General features: G+C 36.2%; 2 protein-coding genes across 2 annotated transcripts; both read left to right on the forward strand.

Annotated features, from left to right (window-relative positions):
* The first annotated feature begins 5,562 nt into the window (after window positions 1–5,562).
* On the forward strand, window positions 5,563–6,476 carry LOC118486649 (glutathione S-transferase T3-like). The gene is made up of 2 exons (XM_035983236.1): window positions 5,563–6,015; window positions 6,109–6,476. Exons 1-2 carry the CDS (start codon window positions 5,703–5,705, stop codon window positions 6,378–6,380), a joined length of 585 nt encoding a protein of 194 aa, XP_035839129.1. The 5' UTR covers window positions 5,563–5,702; the 3' UTR covers window positions 6,381–6,476.
* A 785-nt stretch (window positions 6,477–7,261) lies between these two features.
* LOC110909349 lies at window positions 7,262–12,027 on the forward strand. Its single transcript, XM_022154374.2, has 3 exons — window positions 7,262–8,030; window positions 10,167–10,277; window positions 11,512–12,027. The coding sequence occupies exons 1-3, from the start codon at window positions 7,434–7,436 to the stop codon at window positions 11,659–11,661; spliced, it is 858 nt and encodes a 285-aa protein (XP_022010066.1). The 5' UTR covers window positions 7,262–7,433; the 3' UTR covers window positions 11,662–12,027.
* The last annotated feature ends 5,540 nt before the right edge of the window (window positions 12,028–17,567 follow it).

Below are 17,567 nucleotides of genomic sequence, written 5' to 3' on the forward strand. Positions count from 1 at the left end.
GAGTGTCTTGGGACATGTTGAAATCTAGGTAGTTGAAGGCTCAACTCTCAAGGTGCTGAGCTTGTCACATAGGCTCAAGGCGCACAAAAACCGCATACCCAATATAAGTAAGGCACATTTTTACACCTGTTTTAGACTGTTTTTGTCAGGTTCAGACCGTTTGAAAGTAGTTTTGGCCGGTTCTGGCAGGTTATTTCTCGCGATTATTTTTCTGGTTCAGGCGTTTTTTGCGCCTTGCTGTATTCAAGGTGCTTTTTATTTGACCCATTAAACTTAAAAACATAACCCAAGTCGTTATGTTGCTAAAATAATGGACCGCAATTTTCTATGTGATTTCTGTATTGATTTCATCCGCGTTCAACTTTTAGCTTTCAAGTGTCATCTTTGCTTCTGACTTTTGGTTGCTTTCTTGACTGCTTTTACTTAAGACATTGTTGTGCATCTATTCCTCTTTTCAGAGTGCAAGAATAATGAAGTAAGTATCTTCATTTTGAATATTTGTATCAGTTTTCTAGGTTCAGCAGATTGGGTAATTTTTCTACCCCATATTACTCTTATTTTAACTCGAGTCGAACAGAATACTTTTTGGTAACCAAGATAATATTGATATATGGTTTTTATGTCTTTACATTTAGATTACATTGACTTACCGTTTTACTTGTTTAGATTGAATGCATTTATATTTAGACTTTAGAGGGCCGTATCTTTATTGTTTTTGTGTGAATATTACTTTTTATGGTATGCTTAACACTTAAGTGTGAATATAGCCATTTTTTTGGTCTATCTTGCACACATTTATCTTTAATAACTACATATGTTTTTACTTTATAACATTTGTTATTTTTTTAAATAATAGCATCTTCTAGGTCTTTTCCCTTTGGTTGCCCCTCCACTTGAATTGCCACTGTTAATCACCATAACATCCCCACCACCACTCTTCATGTCACCAACCAAACACCCGTAAATCCCACCTTCCGGTCTAAGCAACCATGCCCTCTCCTTTGTTCTTTCATTACACCTGGATTTTTACTTGTGCACAACAGTCAACATCCCCAGTTGAAACCAACACCCCTAATTCTTGCTTCTGGTGGCTTTCTTGACTTGTTTTTAGTTTTTACCGCGGCATGGTATTACATTTGTTCATCTTTCCGGGTTGCCAGTAATTATTAGTTTTTTTTTTTTTTTTTTTTTTTTTTTTGTGATGTAATTATCTTCATTTTTTATATTTGTTAGTTTTATTGGTTCCGCGAACATGGGAATCCTTCCATCCCATAGTATAGTCATGTGTTAACTTGAGTCTACGACTAATTGTGGGCATCCAAATTATAATTGATTTATGGTTTCACACTTTTACTTGTTTTATATTGGATGTCCATAAATTTAGAGGAAATTGATTTATGGTTTTATTTGTTTAGATTGAATGCATTTACGTCAATTGTCTTGTGTCTCTTGAGTCTTAAATCGAATTTTACGATAAAATTTGGTTAGAATATAGTTGTGAACATTACTTGTTATGGTATGTTTAAGTTGCACATGGGGTTGTACAGACAGGTAAATTTAGCAATTTTTATTTGGTTTTGCACTTGTTATGTAAAATTAAAAATCGTGTATTTTTCTCTGTACATTTTTTTTTATATTGATATATGGTTTTTATGTCTTTACATTTGGTTTTGCACTTGTTATGGTATGTTTAAGTTGCACATGGGGTTGTACAGACAGGCTTGAAATCCTTTTCTCTGTACATTTTTTTATATTTGATGTTCTCTGTGCATACAAACTATAGGCCTTTTCTGACCCATGTTTTGATGCAAGTAAACATGTTTTTATTTTTTTTTATTTTGTAGCTGAGTTTGTAATATGCATTGCATTTTTATTTATCTGAATAGAAGCATATAGATCTAGTTCGTTTCACTTCATCATCGTCATACTCGGTGAATCCTACCAAAAGCAAAGCTATGGTAGGGTCTGAGGAGGGTAAGATGTAGACAATCTTACCTCTACCCCATAGGAATAGAGAGGCTATTTCCAATGAGACTCCAGCTCGCTCGTTGCTCCTCACTTCCTCCACTTAAATTGCTTGTGTGAGCCACCCTAACACCCCCACCACTACTCTTCTTGGCACCTAATTTCACCAGCCAGACACCCATAAGTTGGAAACCCACACATAACTGAGCCACCCTTAGCGACCAATGCCTCCCCTTTGTCCTTCTTTTCCACTCATCCACACCACCCCTAACTGAAACCCACACATAACTGAGCATACATGTGTGTTTGTGTTACCATGATAATGACAAGGATAACAGACGAATTTTATAAACGTAAACACAATCAAGGCCTTTGATTTCAGACTCAAACCAAGAAGGTGGTTGTTGGCAGTTTATGGTTACAGAATGGGATGGTCGCTTGTGTGTGTTCATTTTGGTTTGGGTTTATTTCAAGGGGAATGAATGAGAGCTACAAACGATCAATGAGGAAAGGGAGAGATATAGTAGTGTTGGAGCGTCAACGCTAGGGGGTGGAGCGTTCTGGTTCTTAGAGCATCTCCAATGGAGATGTTTGTGGGTGATTGGGAGGTTCATCTGGAATTTGCTCCAATGAGGAATGTGAGAGGGAGAGAAGATGAGGTGTCGTGGTGATTGCACATCCGTTTTCACCATTGTGAGAACAAAGGTTTCTTAATAAGCGAATCAAATTGGCTTGATATATTTATTGAGCTGAAATTCGAGTTCAAACTTGGTTTGGATAAAACTCAAGGACAAGACAAAATGACAGTGCACGTCCTTTAGGTTTACCTAAAAGTACAGTGCACGTCCTTAACGTTTAAAAGTTGCACTGCAAATCCTTTACCTTTAATTTTGTTGCATTGCAAGTCCTTTATGGCTAACGGTGTTAACTTTTACCATTAAATCCCCCACGTGTCTCCCACGTGAGGGGTATGTCCGTCCATTCCTTTCATTCTCCCTCTTTAAAACCCAAGATTAAAACAGTTCATTCCATGATTATCATTAACAGATATGAATCTTTAATAACGTTTTATTTGTACACAATCATACAATCATTCCTACTAAACTCGAGGAACGCAACCCTTTATAATAGAACTCAAACCATTTACATAAATTACCAGATCAACTTTTACAGTCACGGCATACATACAAGGTCCCCAAATTGATCAGTCAACAATTCCAACAAACATATCAGCAATTTATCACCAAGCATATGTACATAATTTCACCAATCAAAAGTCACAGAGAACTCGAGAAATCAGAGGTGAGTATACCCGAACCGATGAAGTCATGAACTGAAAGAATGCATGTTGTCGCCGTCACACCTGCCGATTTCGTTTGCCGAGATCCGATTTGTACCACCGTCGGTGACTCGTCAGGAGGAATTACAGGCCCCATCGCTTGAAGTGCCGCTATCGTTGGAGATGGTTTCGGCTCCGCCGGTTCTCTTTCTTTCTCTTGTTCTTCCGCCATCGCTGTACCTTGCCGGAGCTCGATGCCGGCTCCACCGTACTCTTTCTTCAGCTTCTCTCTGCTTCACTCTCTGACTCTACTAATTCCTGAGGTGGGTGTGGGCTGTGAATAACAGAAAGGAGGGTGTTCGTCAGATTGTTTTGGAAATGGCAGGAGGTCCGACGCCAGAATACCGGCTTCGGTTGCCGGTGGTTTAACCTGAGAGGGAAGGTGGTTTGTTTTGTCGGCCGGAATGCAATCTCTCCATTATTTTCTTAAGGTGAGGAAGGATGGCACCGATTCTCTGAATATTGGGGTTAGGGTTAAAACAGAGAGGAAGGGGATGTAGTGAAATGTTGAAGACTGGGTTTTAAAGGGGAAGAATGAAGGGAATGGACGGATATACCCCTCACGTGGGAGGCACGTGGGGGATTTAATGGTAAAAGTTAACACCGTTAGCCATAAAGGACTTGCAATGCAACAAAATTAAAGGTAAAGGATTTGTAGTGCAACTTTTAAACGTTAAGGACGTGCACTGTACTTTTAGGTAAACCTAAAGGACGTGCACTGTCATTTTGTCAAACTCAAGTTAACTTGTAGCATTTTTATGACACTAAAAGATAAACTAGCCATTGTCACCAACCGCCACCACTCAATTACCATCATTTTACCAACTTTCGACTGCTTCTATCACCCGCGGTTGATCCACATAAAGAAGTATGGAATCAAACCAAAAACACAATTTAAATTCCAAGTAGACAAAAATAAAGACAACATAAAACCTCTAGTATATGTGTAACTAAACACACCACATTATTCATACATGCGGACACATACCACGAGTCCACCTTATAAATCAGATCTTGAAAACCCAAAGGAGATATATACAGTGGTGCTCGTAAAGCGTCCATATATAGAGTAACCAACAGTGATGGCTACTTTTCAATGCAACCACCGCAGGTAGTGGGAGCTGCGAGCATCAAGAGGGTCACTTGGAGTCGTTGGTGGGAGTGGCATTCAAATATATGCACTAGCAATCAAAACCTCCGCCTTCAACAATCATAGGTGAATAGCAAACGTGAAAGAGTAGAAGAGAGATTGTGAAATCCATTGAACCCATATTCTAGCAAAAGCAACTAGGACAACTAAACTAAAATTAAATCAATATTAAGTTGAAACAACGGGGAACCGCGCGTTGCAGGCGAGTCGACAATATGAACTGAGAACATAATTCAAACTTAAAAACGTTAAAAAATCATATATGTTGTGTGTGTATACATATAAATAAAAGCACTCGCGCTTCACGGCTGCAACGCACGAGAAACTCTTATGATAAACATTATATAATATACTATAACATTTTTTATCTAGTGGGAAACCCGCGCGTTGCGGCAGAGTTGACAATTTACATCTAAATTTTTAACGAACTTCTCTAAAATTACAAAATACATTTTATGTTAAATTTGATTAATTCTGGTTCACTGATTAGTTATTTAGTCCAATACACAAATATAATAGAATGTATTTTTAAATATATGTTATTGATGAGTGTGATGAGTTTATTATTCATAAGCTTATTTTTTATTATTTATAAATAATCTAATACATAATATAGATTTATTAAACATAAATGTCATTGATTTAGAGAAGACGGGTATGAATAGAAGAAAATGATAAAAAGTTAGGCTTTTAACTTGACTCTTCATATGTCATATTAAAATATGATAAAAATTTACAATTTTATACGTAGAAAATGGTTTATATAGTAATACGATAAAAATTGTTCAAACAACCTCACCTCCGCTTAGACCGCCCGTAGTGGGGCGTTTTTTTTTAAATTTTTTGAAAAATAACGCCGTATAACGCCCCGGTTGCCGTTACACCCGGCGTTACCAGGCGTTATTTTTGAAAAAAATCACTCCGGCGTTTTAATTAAAACGCTTAAAATGTATTGGGGATCGAGATTTTGTACCGTTGACAAACGGTCATATTCATTAATTTTTTTTAATTTAAAATATTACCCACTATATATATATATCAACCCACTTTCTCATATTTTTTATAAAAAAAAAAACCACTTTCTCTCCTACTTTCTCTCCCACTTTCTTCTATTTTTTATAAAAAAAAACCCACTTTCTCCTATTTTTTATACAATCATGTATCCATACCGACCCCCTTTTGGTGTCCCCTGCAAGACCCACGAACCCGAACACAACCCAACCGCAAAACCCATATAACCTTCAAGACATGGACCCGAGTTTTTTAACGTACGCGGCTTACTTTAGTGGCGCCACTCCGTTTGTGCCTCCCCCTTTCGGCTATGGTCAAGCCGGCGGGTCGCAACCGTCACAACAACAAGCCGAATCCGAACCCGATGTCGATGTCGTGCCGGAGACGCAACCCGAACCGGTGCAAGATAATTCGAAACGCGGCAAAAGGTCGCATAAGAAGAAGGAAAAAGACGAACCTCGGCGTACAAAAAATATCATTAAATGGACGAAGGAAGAGGAATTCACGTTGACTCGGGCGTGGCTCGACATTTCGGAGGACGAAGAAACCGGTAACTATTATATATATATATATATATATTATTTTACTTATTTTGTTACTTTAATTTTTAACATACAACTTATAATTTTTTTTTAATTTGTAGCAAACTTTCAAACGGGCCCCGTTTTTTGGGATAGGGTTCGTGCACTCTTTTTTAGCACGTGGGGTCAAGGCGAACATCGGGACAAAGATTCCATTTCTAGCAAATGGACCGACATCAACAACAAGTCTCACGCGTTCCAAGAAGTTTACCAACGTAACTACGATACTCGCCCGAGCGGTGAAAGTGGCGTCGGGGTTTTAACGAGGACTTTGGAGGAATTCAAGAGGACGAAATGCCTTTTCACGTACTATAAGTGTTGGGAGCTACTATGAAAAAGTCCAAAGTGGGCGCTAGTTAATCCAATGACGTCTAGTAGTAGACGTCGAGCTAAAAGGTCAAAAACATCATCCTCCGTTGACCCGTCAACTCCGACATCGGATGCCCGCAATGTTGATTTAAATGAGGCGGTGGACGTTGACGAGGGAATTCAAGAAGAGTTGATCCGACCCACCGGTAGAAGAAAGGGAACCGGGAAAAAAATGGTCGAGTCGTCTTCCGATCTCAAGTTAAAGGAAGATTTCGAGTAGATGAACCGTTGTCTCCAATACATTCGCGACCTCGGCCACCAACGTTATGAGATTATGAAAGAACGAGTGGCCGAAACCAAAAAGTTTAACGAGATGCAAGAGGCGAGGCAAATGGAAAAGGACATTGAGTTTTTGTCCAAACCTATCGACCACCTACAAGGCGATGCGTTGGTCCTTGCGCAAATGCGTTGCCAAAAAATTAGAGAAAAATATGGACTCTAGATCATTCTTTTTTTTAGCTTTATTTTATTTTTTCGGTTTTTTTTTCTGTTTTTTTTTTCTGTTTTTTTTTTAGTTTTTTTTTAATTTCAAGTAGTGTAATTTTTTTTTTAAATTAATGAAGTTTTTTATGTTTTAAATTAAAAAAAACAATTGTGAAATGATTGAATGGGGGTTATTGGCATAATGGCCCACTACGCCACTTTTGCTATAATGCCCAACGATGACTAGGATGCCACGTGTCGGATAATGCCCCATGATGAGGGCATTATGTTTGTTCACCACTACTACGTCTTAACAATTTATTCAAAGCGATTTCAAACAAGTTTAAACCTGTACTATCGAACAACCCGACTTGAATATTGTGTCCAAATCCAAACAAAACATCCTTTGGAAATAACTTAAGGTCATTCATATTTCTGATTTTTGTTGAAAAAGTGGATGCATAATCCCACCTAACCCAAAACCTGCAATCGGATATTCCAAGGCGCCAAGCCACAAACCGTTGGCATAATCGCCACGTAATTCTTCTCTTCTTTTCCTCCTCCTGCAACTTCAATCCCCAAATTCTCCGATCCAATGTCAACAACATTTCAAACCCTAGTTCCTCCTCCTCATTCACTCACTCGCATCTCCTTCAAATCAACCTCCACCCCAATTCACCCGCATTTCAAAACCCTAACCACACGTCTCCTAATCCCCCTCTCAAATCACCCCCACCGTCTTTCTTCAATTCAATCCATCAATTCAGATGCACTGCTTGACAAACAATACATTCTTTCCGATGATAATTTCAATTTAGATGATTTTCTTTCTCTAGCTGAATTCTCTTGTCTAGCTTCCTCCGCTGTGCTTTCCATCGGGTTCGTTATCGGTTCCACATCTCAGAAACCGGTTCTCGAGTGGTTTGGGAACCGGGTTACGGTGTGGCAGCCGGTGTTATTGGTGGTGGGAATTGTGATTGGTGTTGTGATTAGGAGGAGACAGTGGAGGAGAGTTTGTTTAGGGTTTGGGAAGTCAGGTTCTTCTGGGGTTAATTTGGTTGAGAGGATTGAGAAAGTGGAGGAGGATGTTCGGAATTCGGCTACGATTATTCGGGTCTTGTCGAGGCAGCTTGAGAAGCTGGGGATACGGTTTAGGGTCACTCGGAAGTCGATGAAGGAGCCTATTGCTCAGGTTTGTTTGGCACTGCAATTTGTTCTTTTTAGTTCTAGAAATGCTAAATTTGGCTTTGTTATGAGTTAGAACTTTGAGTACTGTAGTTCTTTGATCAAGAGACATATAGAGAATTGAGCGTATCGAATTAAGAATTTGAATTGAAGACATGATATGTATGCAGTTAGTTGAAATATATATTGTACAATGCAAGAGCTAACTACACAAAAGGGTATATCATATTGAGGAAGCAACATGACTAATTTCATGGTATACTATCTTTGTAAGTGTGATGGATATATTTGTTGGTAGGGACTAGGGAGGAACTCTCTGTAGCATGTATACAGGGTGATCTTTGCTTAATTACATGAGGTATTTAGTATTTTTACATAGCTACGTCAAAATTTAATGTGTTCACTAAGCCGCGTATTAACTCAAAATGTAGAAAAAGGAAAATATTGCTTTGTGTTAAAAATGTAAAAACTCCACATTGAGTTATTCACTTCAGTTTCTGAGTCTTTGTACCTGAAAGAAGTAATACATTTATTTGTTATATAGTGTGATTTCTATTTGAGTAAATTACAAAAATCGTCCTTTATGTATGTCACTTATTGCAAACTGTGTCCTTTCTCTTCAATAATTACAGAAAACGTACTCGATGTTTGCAAACTCTTGCAAGTTATGTCCTTTAGCCCTAACCCAGTTAATTTTTTGTGGTTAAATCTGACCAAATGGACCCCACATGAGGGTATTTTGGTCATTTTACTCTCATGTGGTGTCCATTTGGTCAGATTTAACCACAAAAATACCCTCATGTGGGGTCCATTTAGTCAGATTTAACCACAAAAATTAACTGAGTTAGGGGCTAAAGGACATAACTTGCAAGGGTTTGCAAACATCGAGTACGTTTGCTGTAATTATTGAAGACAAAGGACACGGTTTGCAATAAGTGACATACATAAAGGACGAGTTTTGTAATTTACTCTTTTTTATTTTAGTTGTATGTGAGGGGATGTAGGATTTATTCAGCCAAGGGGAGGGAAGCTGGTCAAAGCCCTTTACGCAGAATAGGCAGGTTGCCGAAATAAACGTTTCTTGTTTCAAATCCTAAGCTAGTGATTATTAATAGATGGTAGGACCTTTGTAATTCCTTGAGCACAGAATAATAAACTACTTGATAGTTGTACCCGTGGACATAGGTCACACCAACCGAACCACGTAAAATACTTATGTATCGTTTTCTTTACTGATTGTGTGTGTGTGTGAGATAGTGTTTGTGTGTATTCTGGTCAATTCCAGACCTAACATTATGATCTTAGAATAACAGGGTGAAAGGCTTAAAATTGTCAAAGTGGAAAAGATAAGACTTAAGAGATGGGTTGAAAAGAAAAAATATTTAAACTTGAGGAGAATGTGTGGGATTTAAAATAATCCAGACTGATCTTAATCATTCCCGAAGTTTCAGTAACTGACTTCTGTATAAGAAATACCCACCTTTTGTTTGTTTCGTTCACGAGTGAAGGGATATTTAATTTGTTGTGATATTTAGTTCTTGAAGTGTAGTTGTTTTGGTGGCGGGTTGCAGTTGCGAGTCTTAGTTTGTTCAGAGATACACCTTGTATATAGTTTTGAATTAAATACTTTGTAACAAATAAGAATCATATACCATGTACTATGTAGGGGTCGTTTAATTAAAGTTTTTGGTGTCGCTTACATCTTTCTGTTTACCTTTATTCACCTTGTAGTTTGTTGAATACAATGTTAACAGTGAGCCAAAACTTTGTTTTTGGGTTGACCTAAGTTGGGGGGGGGGGGGGGGGGAACGTATATACCAAAAAAATTCTATAGAACCGGGGGGTCGAAAACGTATATACCCAAAAATTTCTATACGAAAACTACATATATAACACTACTGAGCGAAAAGTTCGGGGGGTTGGGCGCCCCTCCCCGCCCCTTCTATACTTCGCCACTGTCCGGCATGATTTGTTATCGTCAAAAATAATATCTTTAGAGTTGCTAGTCAAGTCTGCTGTCATATGTGCTTGCATTCTGGTATAACTACGCCAATTAATGTTACCAAGCCTTCTGTTATGATCCCATAGCAATATTTTTGGAGCTATTCTTGCTAGAACTTTGAAATTTTTCTTGTTTTTGTAGACCGCAGAATTGGCAAAGAAAAATTCAGAGGCCACTCGGGCACTAGCCATGCAAGAAGACAATCTGGAGAAAGAACTTGCTGAAATTCAGAAGGTTCTTTTGGCTATGCAGGTCAGTGTTTGCTAATTACTCAAAGTGTCAACAGTTTTGTTAATCAGCTAATGACGTTCAAAATGTGTTTAAAAAACTTACAAATAATAGCTTAGTTTTTTGTTTAAATCTATTAGAACGTAATACTTTTAAGGGTTCTTACTTTTTTCAGTACCAATATGCCTGCTTACTTTTTTATTGTCAGTTAATCTTTTGAATTTTGTTCCAATATGCATGGTTGTTGAACCACCGACCGGTTCAAACACAGAAAAAAAACTCATAACTCAAAAGATACCCCAAAATCTTCAAGAGTGTTTGTGTAAAAGCAATCATTGGACCAAACGTCTACAGATCGTCAGACATCATCAGTTTCAATTGTTTATAAACAATACGTTAATAGTGACTTGTGGTGTTTCTCATCTTGTCATGAACGCTTAAACTATAAAACAATGGAGTTCTGCTTTTAAACTCTCCAGCCTGCCCCCAAACGCATAAAGAATTGTTGTGTCACGGTGACTTCATAGATTTTATAGATTTTCATGTGCGTTTAAAGACAGTCACTGTCACCACACCTACAAAAGGTTAAAAGCATATTCCCCACAAGTGATTTCATAAATTTTTCATGTGTGTTTATCGTAGGGTGGTGGTGTGTTTTATTGGTATATGATTTGCAAAATGGGTAGGTCAGGCAGCTTTAGTAATGGGTTGAAATGGGTTAGTTATTAGTACACGCTGAAATGCCGGGTCGACCCGTAAAATTTTTTTATTTGTTCTTTCTCTGTTGAATTCATTACAAAATTGCATGCTTGCGTTATTACATCAATCATCTTATTAGTTTAAGTGTTTTATAAAACTACTTACGAGTTTTTATACATTTTGGGTGACTTTCAACCTGTTGAACCAGTTTTCTTTTTATCCAAGTATTCCAAGTTTACCCCTTTGACCCATTAGAGGAAAAAAAAAAAAAAAAACATAACCCAACCACTCTTTACATTTCTTCCAAGCTAGCTTTGATCTGGGCTGCCTTGTAAATTCTAATCACATTGAATGATATCTTTTCAAGAAAAGCTTTGATTCATCTCACTTATAAAGTTATAATCATCAAACTTGTAGAAAAGGGTTTACACCAATGGAAAAAAGAAACATTTTTTTTTGTTACATACAAATGACAGAAATGAAATTAATTTTGGTGTAATTAGCGCGGTAGAAAAGATTTTTTACCGTCATTTTTAAATGTTCACAACTTCACATGCAGGATCAACAACAAAAGCAACTTGAGCTCATCCTTGCCATAGCCAAAAGTGGAAAACTGTTGGACAACAAACCGGTACCCAGTCAAGATCGGATGAAAAGTCAAACTAGTAACATAGCTGCAGGAGTAAGCAATTCAGATGGAACCCGATGAAACTCAAACTCTTGCTTTTCAACTTGAAGCCATGTATTACACTTTTGTCGCTTAAAGACCAAATGGGGATGCTTGATTTGTATATTCTGACCGATTTTGGAGTTGATCATGGATCCTGCCTTAAGTTTTAAGGGTACTACCATAACCCAGAGAAAGTAAGAGAAGGATATGACCTTTTTTCCCTTTCCCTTTTGTTAAAGAGGTACAATTTTTAAACATGTTAATACTTTTGTCATGGATATTTAGCACAAGAACTGTCTGAGATGCATCTCAGTGAGTTGTTAGTTGTAGCACTTTTTGTTGGATTATGACCAATTCGAATGCTTAATATTGCTTGAATGATACTGCGATCATATTCGTCTTTAATTCTTTCGATCCATTAGCACATAATAGTAGAAGTCACGTACCTTAAAACTTCATATATATATATACCGGTCGATATGTTTACAATGGATATCAACACTACAGTATGCGACTGAACTTATGTTTCTATGGGTTGATGTTACAATGGGGGATTCAAAAACGTTGTTTGCCGGAAGAATTTTTGGAAGATATTAAGGATCATGATGTGCTCAAGATCAAGTTTTAGCACACCCATTGATCTGTTGGCCCCCTTTCTTTTCAGATCATATGTTTGCACTGAAACCCTACCTGTTACAAGTTGGATAGGTTTGATTATTGATATTGTGCTCGACCATTAAAGATAAGCAAGATGGCATAATATTTGAAGTAGCATCTTTATTGTTATGATTCAGTATGAATATAGTAGTTCCATCGGAGCAGTGACGGATCTAAGAACTTTTTTCATTGGCTTCATTTTGGTAGATTCTCACTATTTTTTTAAATCATACGAGGTTCTCACTAATTTTTTCCAAACCGAATGGGTTCCTAGGAACCCACAAAAGTGGCATAGATCCGCCCCCGCATCGAAGATTGTACATGGTATCTAAACTTGTATAAATTCTAAATGGATTAAAGGATTTATTTGCCTGGTATATAAAAACAAGATAGAAATACACAAAGCATGCCCATAACATCTATGTCGGGTTTTTTGCTTGGCATCCGATTTCTTCAGTTCAATAAATCTATGTAATCTAATATTTCCGAGTGGCAAATGACTGGAGAAACTTTCTAGTTATGAATCAGGTATACAATCAATAGGTGACGTTTGGTTACAACAAAATCAGTTTGGTTGGTTAGGTTAGCCGGAACAACCAAATCAAAAATAGATTGGTTTGGCCGTTCTTAGTTTGATGGCTAGACCTTTTTTTTCCAAAGATTATTGGTGTACATTTAAGTTTTTCAAACGAATATGACGGTTTAAGTGCTTGAAGAACTACATACCTATAACATTCAACTAACATACGGCCTTATTATGATAATCAAATTAAATTTAAAAAAAGTTTGTATACTTCTGATAAATGTAGACATACATGTACACAACATAAACGATTTACAAAAAAAAAAAAAAAGTACCTTCCAAGACATCCATATTCATGAATAAAGATAGAGAATGAGACCGTGTGGTGAAGACTGTTTAAGTGCTTAAAGAATTACATACCTATAACTAATAGGGGAATTGGCCTGTAATAATCCCACCTAGACCTTATTGGCCATTAATAATCCCACCTCAGAATATTCCCCCCCCACCAGTCCCACCTTTCACCTATTTTTCCTACAATAGTCCCCCGTTAAAAAAACTTAACGGAGTTAAGCTTTTTTCCACATTACAAACAAATTTTTTAGGGCTTTTGATCAGAACGATGATACGAGTCCATTGATGTAAAACTTACTTCGAAATGGTGCTCCAAGTGACTTGATTTTGGTTAATTGGAAATTTAAACACCCGAATTGAAGCGTCGTTTTCATCGTTTGGAGCACCGTTTCGATGCAAGTTTTACATCAATGGACTCATATCATCGTTCTAATCAAAAGCCCTAAAAAATCTGTTTGTAATTTGAAAAACGCTTAACTCCGTTAAGTTTTTTTGCGGGGGACCATTGTAGGAAAAATAGGTGAAAGGTGGGACTGGTGAGGGAAATATTCTGAGATGGGATTATTAATGGCCAATAAGGTTTAGGTGGAATTATTACAGGCCAATTTCCCTAACTAATACAATTAACAAAAGGCCTTATTATGATAATTAAATTAATTTTTTTTTAAGTTGTATACTTATGATGAATGTAGACATACATGCACACAACATAAATGATATACAAAAAAAATGCAACTTGCTAGACATCCATATACATGAATAATTCAGAGAGAATTAAACAATTTGGTGAAGAAATAAGAGATATGACCGACTAAAATGCAGGTAGTATTTTGACATACTTTGAGCATTCATAATGTTGAAGTTTGTTCCTGAAGGGGTATGGTCTTAAATCTTGCGCCGGCTATTCGAGTCAACCTCAGGTCGCGTGCGGGACCATACCTATATCAGACCAATTTGGTAAATTCACCGACCTTGCGCCGACTAATTAAGTGTAATCCAAGTCACGCGCAGTCAGGACCAACACAATATCAAATTTGACACTTAACTCCTTGGATGAAAACCCTGACTTCCTGGACCTTGCGCCGGTTACACGGGATATTCCCGGGTGTCGCGTGGAGGTAAGAAGCGCAGGTAAACCTTGGACAAGTACCAAAGGTACAAGTGGCAGAGCAGTGGGCCAATGAGCGTCCAACAGGCTGTATCCGATCATGTTGCACGATGGACAATCGTATAGGGGGCAAAAAGGTACACAAGGACGCACATGTGGCACCAATCAACGTGCGCCGACCACTGCTCCACAATCTCTACTTAGCTACTGATGACAGACCAGACAACAAAGATAATTGTCAGAACACGTGGATCCATTCAGCATGCACCAGCTACCCTCTCGCCTAGAAGCACCAACAGTCGTGGAAGAGGATATAGAATGGATATCCCTTGTTGTCGACCACAGGCCCAAGGCCCATCAGTCTATCTCCTTCACAAATTACCTCGGCTATAAATAGTGAACTCCACCTCCAGGTTTAGGGATCGCTCTCTTGCTCTCTCACTTTATACACACACTATTATCTTCAAAACAGATACTTATTTTCACGCCGGAGGGTGGTTACAAGGAGAACCCCCTATTCTCCTCCTTGTAACGAGCTTACGGTGTGTTGACTGTTTTGCAGGATCATCATCACAGCAGCTTGGACGAGACAAAGAAGATTAACCTTTATTAGTCGAGGCACAAACCACAAACTAATCACCATGTTAGTTTGGTGTTTTTTCAGTTCCAAACCCACATGCCATAATGTTGAAGTTTGTTTCAAACCCACATGGCAAGTTTAGTGAAGTTTGTGTGCAATGTGACTCAAGTTTGTAGGAAAAGTCGGAATTTACGAACGTGTTTTTTTACATGCAAGGTGGACCCCCCCCACACACACAACACAGAAAAACTCTCTCTCTCTCTCTCACACACACACACACACACACACATATATATATATATATATAGGATTAGGTTCAAACGTGAACAAAATCCCATGAGTGAACTGCGTGAACTGATCTGTGCCCTTGATTTTTATGATCTTGAGATTAAAGTGAGTGGCATGATGGTAATTATTTGGTTAATTTTTTTCATTTAATTAAATACAAAAAGGGTATATATGTAATTTCAATCTTAAATTGATTGCATAAATCTCTCACAAATCAAGTAATCAATTATCCTCTTAAATTGATTGCATAAATCTCTCACAAATCAAATCAAGGATTAGGAAAGATGTAACTTAATTCAATTATTAAAATAAATATTTGTTTAAATGCGATGCACACATGTGTATTCTGATTTTGCTCTCTTTTTAATGCGATGTACACATGTGTATATCGTCTGTTTTTGTGATATCTCAGAATTTTTTTTTGTATTGAATGTTGATGTACACATGTGAATTACTGTACACATATGTACGATGCTGAGTACACATGTGTACTGTTCTATTTATATCCAAGTACACATGTGTATACCGTTGAAATATGAAGGTTACGTGGATCTTAAAAATCAAAATTTGAATTCTGGTGATGAAATCTGAAATAAAAATTAAAATTGAAATATGGTGATTTGTTGTTTGTTTTGATAATTATCTTTCTATACTAATAAACGAAAATCCTTTTTGGACACGTGTCACTTTCTGGTGATTCTTATTTATCTCTCATATTAAATAATATTCATTTTAAACAAAATTAGATAAGAATAAATATTTAGATAAGGATAAACGTTTGATTTTATTATGATCATATTAAATAATAATAATTAAAAAAACAGATAAGAATATAAACGTTTATTTTTATTATAATCAAGTAAATAATAATAATAATAATAATAATAATTTGAAACAAAAAAAAATTACACTTCATTCAAAGAGAACTAAATTCTTGATTTTACAGTATAATTCAAAAAAACATGATGAAACATATAAAAACGTGGGGATTGATCTCCACCTTTTTGTACCGTAAACTCTTTTGAATATAAATTTAAGACGGGTGTATTATGAATGAAATAAACAAATAGGCATAAAAGTGCATAAAACTAACTAAAATAATTGTATCTCATAATTTGAATGTATAATAAAAACGGGATTCAACCACATGTAATACATGTGTTTTTAACCTAATAATAAATAAAAAAGTAAAATATTATAATAAGTAAATAGTACATCAATGTTTATTTTTAAAACATAAATCTTGATGACTATTTGTGTTAACATATGACATTATATTTTATTCAACACATGCAATATACGAGTTTTTTTAAAAGATACATCTTTTTTATTGTTTATCATATAAAATTAAATTTATGCAACCCGTGTAATACACGGGGTTCTAACCTAGTCTTATTAATAAATAAACATAATGTGGATAATGAATTTAAATTAGGAAAGATGTAACTTAATTCAATTATTAAAATAATGATTTAAATCTAATTTTTTATATAATTACAATCCTACCCTTAACAACTAAAAAGGAAATCAAGGGTCCATATCTGTTCGCGCAGTTCACTCTTGGGAGGTTGTTCACGCTGGAACCCTACCCTATATATATATATATATAGGGAGAAGATCATGCGAGAACCACCTCTTATTGTGAGAACCGCGAGAACCAATGTGAACACACCAAAAATGCCTAAAAATAGCTAAAAATCACACAAAAATTTTTTTTTTGAATTTTTTAATATTTTTTATAAAAAAAATCGCTACTTTTCGAAGAAAAAAAAATTTAATTTTTTTAAAATTTTTTTTTTATTTTTTTTTGGCTTCTAAAAGTAGCGATTTTAACATAAAAAATATTAAAAAATTCAAAAAAAAATTTAGATTTTTTTTTTATTTTTTTAGATTTTTTTTTAGATTTTTTGGGGGTTTAGTTTTTAGCATTTTAGCTTGGGGGGGGGGGGTGGGGGGGGGGGTTTAGGTTTTTTTTTGGGGGGAGGGGGTGGGGGTTAGGTTTTTTTAGGTTTTTTTAGCTATTTTAGGTTGTGTTCACATTGGTTCTCAAGGTTCTCACAATAAGAGTGGTTCTCGCATGAGCCCCTCCCTATATATATATATATATATATATATATATATATATATATATATATATATATATATATATATATATATATATATGGGGGAGGGTTAGATAAAAAACCCTAAAAATTTGAGAAAACCCTAGAAAACCCAACCTCCCAACTTTTTTTTTTTTGAAAAAAATAACACATGTAATATACATGTTTTTAAGAGTTTTGAGCAAAAAAAAAATCAAAAAAGCGCCGAGTGGTTTTTTTTTTTAAATAGACAAGTTTCAGCACTTTTTGTCTAACACATGTTAGTGATGAAAGTTGCTGAAACTTGTTTATTTTTTTAAAAAGCATCCACTCGCCGCTTTTTTGATTTTTTTT

This window comes from Helianthus annuus, chromosome 14, assembly GCF_002127325.2.
Source record: "Helianthus annuus cultivar XRQ/B chromosome 14, HanXRQr2.0-SUNRISE, whole genome shotgun sequence".
In the NCBI taxonomy this organism is placed as follows: domain Eukaryota; kingdom Viridiplantae; phylum Streptophyta; class Magnoliopsida; order Asterales; family Asteraceae; genus Helianthus; species Helianthus annuus.

Coding starts and splice junctions, on each gene's coding strand:
- LOC118486649 (XM_035983236.1), top strand. CDS start 5,703: ATGGACCCGAGTTTTTTAACGTACGCGGCTTACTTTAGTGGCGCCACT. Junction 6,016..6,108: donor TTCGGAGGACGAAGAAACCG/GTAACTATTATA, acceptor TTTAATTTGTAG/CAAACTTTCAAACGGGCCCC.
- LOC110909349 (XM_022154374.2), top strand. CDS start 7,434: ATGTCAACAACATTTCAAACCCTAGTTCCTCCTCCTCATTCACTCACT. Junction 8,031..10,166: donor TGAAGGAGCCTATTGCTCAG/GTTTGTTTGGCA, acceptor TTGTTTTTGTAG/ACCGCAGAATTGGCAAAGAA. Junction 10,278..11,511: donor AGGTTCTTTTGGCTATGCAG/GTCAGTGTTTGC, acceptor CTTCACATGCAG/GATCAACAACAAAAGCAACT.